This window comes from Sinocyclocheilus rhinocerous, unplaced genomic scaffold, assembly GCF_001515625.1.
Source record: "Sinocyclocheilus rhinocerous isolate Xijiao unplaced genomic scaffold, SAMN03320098_v1.1 scaffold2715, whole genome shotgun sequence".
Classification (NCBI taxonomy): domain Eukaryota; kingdom Metazoa; phylum Chordata; class Actinopteri; order Cypriniformes; family Cyprinidae; genus Sinocyclocheilus; species Sinocyclocheilus rhinocerous.
Genome location: NW_015667273.1, coordinates 589,547 through 598,155, shown reverse-complemented (window position 1 = coordinate 598,155; position 8,609 = coordinate 589,547). Strand labels below are relative to the sequence as shown.

The 8,609-nt window shown below is 36.1% G+C and overlaps 1 protein-coding gene across 1 annotated transcript in view; it reads right to left on the bottom strand.

Annotated features, from left to right (window-relative positions):
* LOC107733536 (ankyrin-3-like) overlaps positions 1-6,270 on the bottom strand; it is an 86,218-nt gene extending 79,948 nt beyond the window's left edge. Inside the window, exon 1 of the mRNA XM_016545201.1 lies at positions 6,098-6,270. Within this exon, the coding sequence (XP_016400687.1) occupies positions 6,098-6,214 (117 nt within the window). The 5' untranslated portion in view covers positions 6,215-6,270. The remainder of the gene's footprint in view (positions 1-6,097) is intronic.
* Between the last annotated feature and the right edge of the window lie 2,339 nt (positions 6,271-8,609).

Below are 8,609 nucleotides of genomic sequence, written 5' to 3'. Positions count from 1 at the left end.
GCGTACCTAATTAGTCTTCTACCATGCTACAATCCATCACGCTCCCTAAGGTCGCAAAACTCTGGACTTTTGGTAGTACCTAGGATAGCAAAGTCCACTAAAGGAGGTAGAGCTTTTTCGCATTTGGCTCCCAAACTCTGGAATAGCCTTCCTGATAATGTTCGGGGTTCAGACACACTCTCTCTGTTTAAATCTAGATTAAAGACACATCTCTTTGGCCAAGCATTCAAATAATGCATCTCATAATCTTGTACTGCAGTTATATCTGATCAAATGCACATTATTATTCTTTAGTTTGGGTTAAGCAAATCAATTTTGCTTGGTTGGAACAGCAGCTATGCTAATTATGTCTCTATTTGTTTCTCTGTTTCTGCTGGGATTGACATCCGTGGTAACTAGGATTTACACAAGCTTCAGTCTGGATCCAGAACACCTGAGAAGAGATGATGCCAACCCCTCAGAGGACCTCAGATGATGCCAACCCTGAAACAACATATTGAACTACCACATTTTGCTATAAGTTTGATTGCGTCATATAATAATTGCTGTTAATAGTGTTCATCGTCTGTTTGATTACGTCTTTAATTGATTTTTCTGAACATTTCTGCCATATGTACATAAACTGACAGTCACCACTGATAAGCTACTACTAAATATTGTAGAAACTTAATTTGCTGTAAAGTTGCTTTGCAAAAAGCGCTATACAAATAAACTTGAATTGAACTGAATGGAATTAAAAGTAAAAAATTAATAACTTAAAGTATAAACTGTAGTGTGCATCAAATTACAATTATGATTCCAAACTGTCGCCCACCTCACAGTTTTAAGAAAAGTGGCACATGCTTTGGGAATCAGTTCAACTGTCTGAATCTTAAAAAAAGAATGATTTGTTTGCAAATTGGACATAACCAAAGACCAAACAAACACAGACATTCACAATCAAGCTTCCACGCACTCCTCACTCATTGACATAGATGTACTGTACATGCATATAGAAGCATGTTTACTGCCTGCTGCTATTACAGTAGCTGTGATTCTGTGACCCTGAGGAGGTGTATGATTCAATAATTCAACATCAACACCATGGCATTCTCATTTTCGTTCTTATTTTAAACTTAACTCTTGTGGAAATATGGCTGTAATTGAAGAGGTATGGGTGTGTTTGAGTGTGTGATCTGTCCTCTGCCCTACAGTGTACTGATTCTTATTTTACATTTGACTCTTGTGGAAATATGGCTGTAGGTGAGGAGGTATGGTTGTGCGTGAGTGTGTGATCTGTCCTCTGACACACAGTGTTCTCAGCAGGGAACTGAAGCCTCAAGCATGTATCAACCGACAACCGATACAGCTCATAAACACACTCAAAGAAATGTCAAATGCTAAGAATGTAAAATATATTTGTTTACAGCTTTAAAATAAATTAGGGAGCTATAAGTTTCATAAAAACCCATTAGGACATAGCTTTCTGTTGACTTTTATCCCCCAAATATAACACTCACACAAATCTCTATGCACCCTTACGCAAAGAAAGTGAATGAAATAATTAAGTGTTTCAATACAGACATTACATGTTAAAATGTTGAGCAGCTTTTTGTATAAATATTGTTATATGTATTTTTATATGTATCAATATATAGCCATACATGGTTCATGCAGTGTACTAAAAAATATAACTAGCTTCCCCTAAATGAAAATGTATTATTTAATTTATTGCATTATATTTTCCAGTATATTCACATATATTTGTGTTTAATAAAGGCCATTTTTCTCACTGAGACTTCGGTACCCAGGATGTAAGCAAAACCTGATCCGCATACACACACACACACACAGACAATTATTACTATAAATATTGTTATATGTATTTTTATATGTATCAATATATAGCCATACATGGTTCATGCAGTGTACTAAAAAATATAACTAGCTTCCCCTAAATGAAAATGTATTATTTAATTTATTGCATTATATTTTCCAGTATATTCACATATATTTGTGTTTAATAAAGGCCATTTTCCTCACTGAGACTTCGGTACCCAGGATGTAAGCAAAACCTGATCCGCATACACACACACACACAGACAATTATTATCATAAATACACTTGTTTACACCTGTTCTCTCCTACCATGGACACCTTAAACATCTGCTACTCATGTATCACTGAATAATAGACAAAAGTCCTGGAATCATTCATTACTCAATTACAATCACAAATGTAGTTACTTGCTGATGTGCTTCTGCTTTGAATGAATGAAAAACAATCTTGTAACTGCCACAGATGCAGAACACAAACTTGCTTTTGCAGGCAAGCAAATATGGCTACAACGCAAGACAGAGAAAAAAGGAAAGAAAGACTGAGATGATCAATCCCATAACTGATGATCACATGATGATCACATACATATAGAACAAAGCATCTGAATAGATGGATAATGGGCCCTTCTCCACCTCTCCAACAAAATCACCCTCTTCATCTCCCCCTCGATGTGTCTCTCTCATTCTCTCCATCACCCCCTTCTCCTCCCCCACATCATTCCTTCTTCATGCTTGTGCGTGTGAGCAATAGAGAGAGACACACTATTACACGGCTTCTCTCGTTAATGGTGTGGAGCGAAGCTCATTCATCACATACGTGCATGTGCGACTGTGAATTCTGCTATAGGGGCTCCACGGTGCATGAGTGCTCACCAGGGACAAACCCCAAAAAAGCATTTAACTCTCTGACCTCTCACTGCCCAGTGCACAAACACTGTAAAATTACAGTTATGCACCATTAGAAAGCCCAGTCTGTTCAAGGTATGAGAAAATCCAGTTAACAGATATGAAAATTACAAAAAATAATTATTTTATGTTTACATTTATGCATTTACACTTTTATCCAAAGGCAGAGGAACAAAGAGGAAGAAATAGTTTTGATAATCTTAAGCAAAGCGTAAATCAAAATGAAAATTAACTATATTTTTAAAAAAGTTTGTACTGTTTACTAGAAAACCCAGGCTGTTCCATTCACAAGAAAATCCATGAAAACAGTTAACAGCTGTTAATAACATATGTACTTATACAATTGTTTTGATAATCTTTCAGAAAATGTAAATAAAAAAATAAATAAAAATGAACTATATTTTTCATTATTTTTCACACATTTATAATATATTTACAATAATATAATACTTTCCAGATTTGTTTAAGGTATAAAATAATTGTGATAAATCTCATGATATCCAGCCATCTTTAGAAAGTTAGAAAGATGAAAACTTAAACAGCAATAGCATCAAATTTTGTTTATGCATTACAATTATTGCATTAAACATATTTAAAATGTTAAGTTAAATTTGACCACACATTTTTGCTTTTACTATGACTCACAATGTTAAAACAGTATTATATGTGAGACTATACTATAATGTGTTTTAAAGGAAATAGCAAACCATATATTTGTTAATCTTTCACAAAACATAAATAAATATTAAATAAATATTAACCACATTCAACTACATGTTGTTTCCTAATATCTAAATGGGATACATCGCCTCTGGATTTTTCTCATCTGCTCAAAGACAACTGAGAATATGAACAAATGGTCAGCAAGTTGATTCAAATGTCCTGGAGGATCCAGCAGCTTCACTTCTCCATGCTCTGTAGCAGGATACACTGTCCTGGGGCATAAAAGTGAAGCCAGCTAACCTTCACATGACCTCTGCCAATGGCAATCAGCTGGTCTCTCTGCCTCTGCCTCTCTCTGTTCTTTTACTCTCTTCTTTGCTCAGTTCATTTGTGTAATAAAAGATGTAGACATTATACCAGCTGTGAAAGAGGAGAATGAAGGTCTAAGACCACAGTGACACAGCTTCATAATTCAGTGATTATTTTATTTTCCTGTCTCTGTCTCTTAAGTGTAACAGATTGTTTTGTTTTTTTACTACAATCACTCAAAGCACACCTGAATAATCAATGAATGTACAAACACTCACATTAGTCGTTATAGCTCCTCATGAAACGGACACCTACTTTGGCCCCAAAAGATGAAGCCTTTCATTAAACCACAACAACACCCAGGGGACTGATCTGAGATCAGGACAGTGACACTCAGACGGCCTGACTCCCAAAACACAACAGATGGTTCCCTGTTCCCACAGCAACCCTCAGCGTAACCTGGGATGCAGAAATCTACATCGTGTGACATAGTTTTAAAACCATGAGATCTGCAGAGCAAAATAAACCAAGAAAATTCACAGGAGCCAAACACTGACATAAACAAAGAATCTTATTGTATGAGGAAAAAAGTGAACCATTTTCGATATACCACTGTACTAAATTATACCACATTTATATACCATGGTATTAACAGGGTTACATCCACCATAGACATCGCAGGGGACACGTATTTCTGAATATTAAAGTAAAAGTTTGATCAATGGGAATTTTAATAGTCAGTTATTCAACTATTACAACTGGTTCCCAATTTTGGGTATTACCATGATACATGTCCAAAAAGGCATGGTATTGCAAGGGAATGTTTTATAGCAGAAGTACTGGGATACTCTGATGGGAAACCCAGACAAAATGACCAACTCAGAACCCTACATAAAGCAAACACTCTCTTTGGCAAACGAGACTTCCTAATTGCTCTCCTATTAGATGCATGTGATGTACTGGTGTGTGTGTGTGTGTGTGTGTGTGTGTGAAAGCACATGTGTCTGTCCCACAATGCCAAGGCAATATACCTCCTCCATACAAGAGTGCAGAACAGATTAACCTCCATCTTTATGATGTCTCTCTGTTTGTCATTCAGAGGTATAAAGAGACCCTGTCCTCTGTTTTCTCTCATAATTTCATTTAAACTCACTTTGTCCTCTTATATTCATATTTCAAGAAAAGATGTTAAAATTCTTGTACCATTATGTATTGTAATTCATACATATCCATAAAACTATATTTCTCTCGTCATTTCGGACACAAAGCATTTGATTGGTATAAATGTTTTTCCAAAGTATCAATACAAAAAGACTGAAAGAAAAGAACAAATAAATAAATAAACAAAAAATAACAACCCTAAATAAAATAAAAAATAATATAAAACTGAAAGAAAATAAAAAAGAAATAGATAAAATAATGTGTCAGTAACTATAATTAAAATGATAACATAAAATTAAATACAACAAATACTTAATAAAAAATTCCAGTACTTCTATAAAATATAATAAACTTAAATAAAAATATTTCTAATAAAGTCAAACATTAATATTGTTGAATGTCAATTTTTTTTCTCTCAACCCTTTTTTGTATTTTTAAGTGTTTTTATATGTTTTATTGGCATGACAAATTCTAGTACATCAGCAGTAGGTGAAACTCACTCTCTCTGTCACACTCTCACACACACATCATAAAACAGCAAAGGTCAACAGACATGATCATAGCTCAGTGTGTTGATCACAGGTAAGACACATGTTATGAGAGGCAGGAGGCAGCCAGCCAGCCATCACTTCCACAGGGATCCTTCACGTCTTAAACCACATCACATGACACACTCCGGTTTAAAAAAAAAGCAGCAACATAAAAACAAATAGGAACCACAGAGGTAGCGCTGAAGAAGATCTGTCTGGGTGTGGTGAATATAGGCTGTGTGTATGTGTGTCTCTATGATATGAAATGATAGACAGTTAGCACAGCTAACATCCGCATGCTTCATTCCATCACTCTGAACAGAACAAACATCAATAAATCAGTATGTGATGTATAATACACAAGTGTCTACGCGCGTGCGTGCACACACACACACACACACACACACGTTTCAGAGGACAGTAAAATCTCTCAGAACATGCTGCAGTGTGATGCTCTCATTTTTAACCTGAACACAGAACAAGAGACACACAGACACACATCATGGCTGGTTGTTTATGGAACGTATGTGTGTGAATGTGAGAAGGATGCCGAGGTGTAAATGTAAAGTGTAACCTTGGCACTGCAGCACAGATTTAACACACACACACACACACACACACACTGAACTCACTAGCAGTAACAGGCGAGATGTTGCCGTCCCACAAACCTGATCACTCTCCCTTTAATAACATGCATGTGTGCACATGTACCTTTTTCTTTTGATCCTTTGAGTGTTTCCTGCTCTTCCTTTTCCTTTCCTTTTCATCCTCCAGTGCATTAACATCCACATCTTTATTCTTCTTAATCTGAGACGCCGCATGAGCCATTATTAAGCATCAGCCACGTCCCCACAGCAACCATACACACACACACACACACACTCACACAAACACACTCAAACGTCCAGAATATGCAACAAGAATTCCAATTCCTTAAAAGATTCCAAAAAATTCCACCAGAAAGAGTGGAAGAGAGGGATTCCGTCCAGTAAAGAAAAAGAAAAAAAATAGACTACTCCGTTTGCTCTCCTCCAGCCTTTGTCATTGGCTGCTCAAGGAACCATATCCAGAGAGAAGAAGATACAGAGAAAGAGGGTGGGAGAGAGAAAGAGAGATAGATGGTGACACCATCTTCACCAGGCACAAGTGAACGACTGAAGGAGAGAAAGAAAGAGAGAGAGGGGTGGAGGAGGGCAGCTGGGGTGGTTACTACGGAAACCACGTTCTCTCCTCAGCCGTCCCCAAACGGTCCTACCTGAACAGTGTACGTGTCGCGACAACCAACATCAGTGTGTGTGTGTGAGTGTGAATATATGCGCATATGTGTAGCCCCCCCACTAGCACCATGTGTGTGTGTGGATGGCGGTTGTAGGGGAGTGGCGTCGCACAATTTAGCTCATGCATGTGCGATCTCTCGTTCACACACACACACACACACACATAATTTGATGTGAGGGAGGGTACCATTACTACTCCAATCCCATTATGTTACCAGCTGACCCACTCTAAATAGAGGAGGTGGTATATTTATGCATATTTTAGGGCATTCAAACTTAGATATGAACACAATATTTCATGTATCATTATATTTAGATCATGTTTTGGGGGATTTGGGGTGAATTCGTGTTTAAGGACAAAAAAAATCAATGTGGCCATAAAGCCCAACGTGTTTCCCATAGAGAAACATGAAAGATGAATGAATAGGAGAGAAAAATGATTGTGGTTCACACACGCAACAGCTCTCGGCTTCTCTCTGATGTCATTGACATTATGGAGTATGGAGTGACGGCAGCCATGTTGGTTTCTCCTGCTATCAGCCACCTGAGTGGAGTAGGGTCCTCAGCAGCTCCAAGACTGTCTCAGTTAATGCCTGTAAGAAAAAACCTCTGCACTTCATGTGTGTGTGTGTGTGTGTGTGTGTGTGTGTGTGTGTCAAAAATAGAGAATGAAAAATACAAAAAGCAATCCATTCCATTCCATTTCAGTGGATGACACTCTTAACAAGGAAAATGTAATATGTAGCAATGTATTCATTCAAAAATGAATGTCATTTAAAACCTGATTGACTTTCTTTTTTCCATGGAACAACAAAAGAGATGTCAGGCAGAAAGGTCACACTGCTCTTTTGAATGAAATTATAAGTAAGCTCAATGTACAATATTATATTTTTAAAATACATGGAAAAGAGTATGTGTTCCACAGATGAAACTCATACAGGTTTGGAATGACAGGATGGTGAATAAATGATGAGTTTTTGTTTTAGGTTATACCCTTTAATCACTTATATCTAATACTGGTCTTCACACACTGCAGCTCATGAGTCATATCTAGCTATAAATTGTTAAGAAAAACCAAGCTGTAAATTAATGTATTATTGATTAGGTCTTTACAAAGATTTAAGAATAAATCACTTTCTATTTAATAGAAACAATTGATTTCTATAAACAGAAAGTGATTTATATTATTTGTGTACAGACTATTATTTACAGCGGTTTTACAAAGATATTTCACAAAAAGATTATGATGGTCTCCACACAAATAATATAAATCTAAATAAAATACATATACTCTTTATAAAATACATTCTAATTAATAAATACCATTAGGGAGTTGCATTTATTATTATTATCATTATAAAAATTCACAAAAGAACATGATGCCTGCACACAAATAAATTAAACATCAAATAGCACATGCACATTAATAATATTACTGATATACTATATGATTTTATTCATAAAACTTACATAAATCTTATATAAAACTTTCTATTCATTAAAAGTGGTATTTATTGGAAAAATAGTACTTCATTTATAATATTTGTGTGATGATCATCTTAATTTTGTGATTTGTACTAATTTGGATCTATGTATATTTTTGGGAAAAAGCATCAGATGAAAAAGCTTGGTGTACAAACAAACTTTTTGTCTATAATACTTCCCTACATTTTCTTAAAGTCCCAATTAGACTGAGAGAGTGGTCTGTTTTGGCTCACTTTCAGCCTGGCCCAGTTCCCTTTGCTCTGGGTCCACTGTTACTGCCACAAATATGGCTCAAAAGGGTCCATTTACCCATCAGACTGGGCAAACAACCAAACACATCTACTACCTCTGTCTGGGAACACTGTATAAAAACAAAAGCATTACGTTAAAAACACACACACATAAACCCAGCAACCTTTTTTACCCCTACTCTTCAAAATCCCACCCAACCATTCATCAAA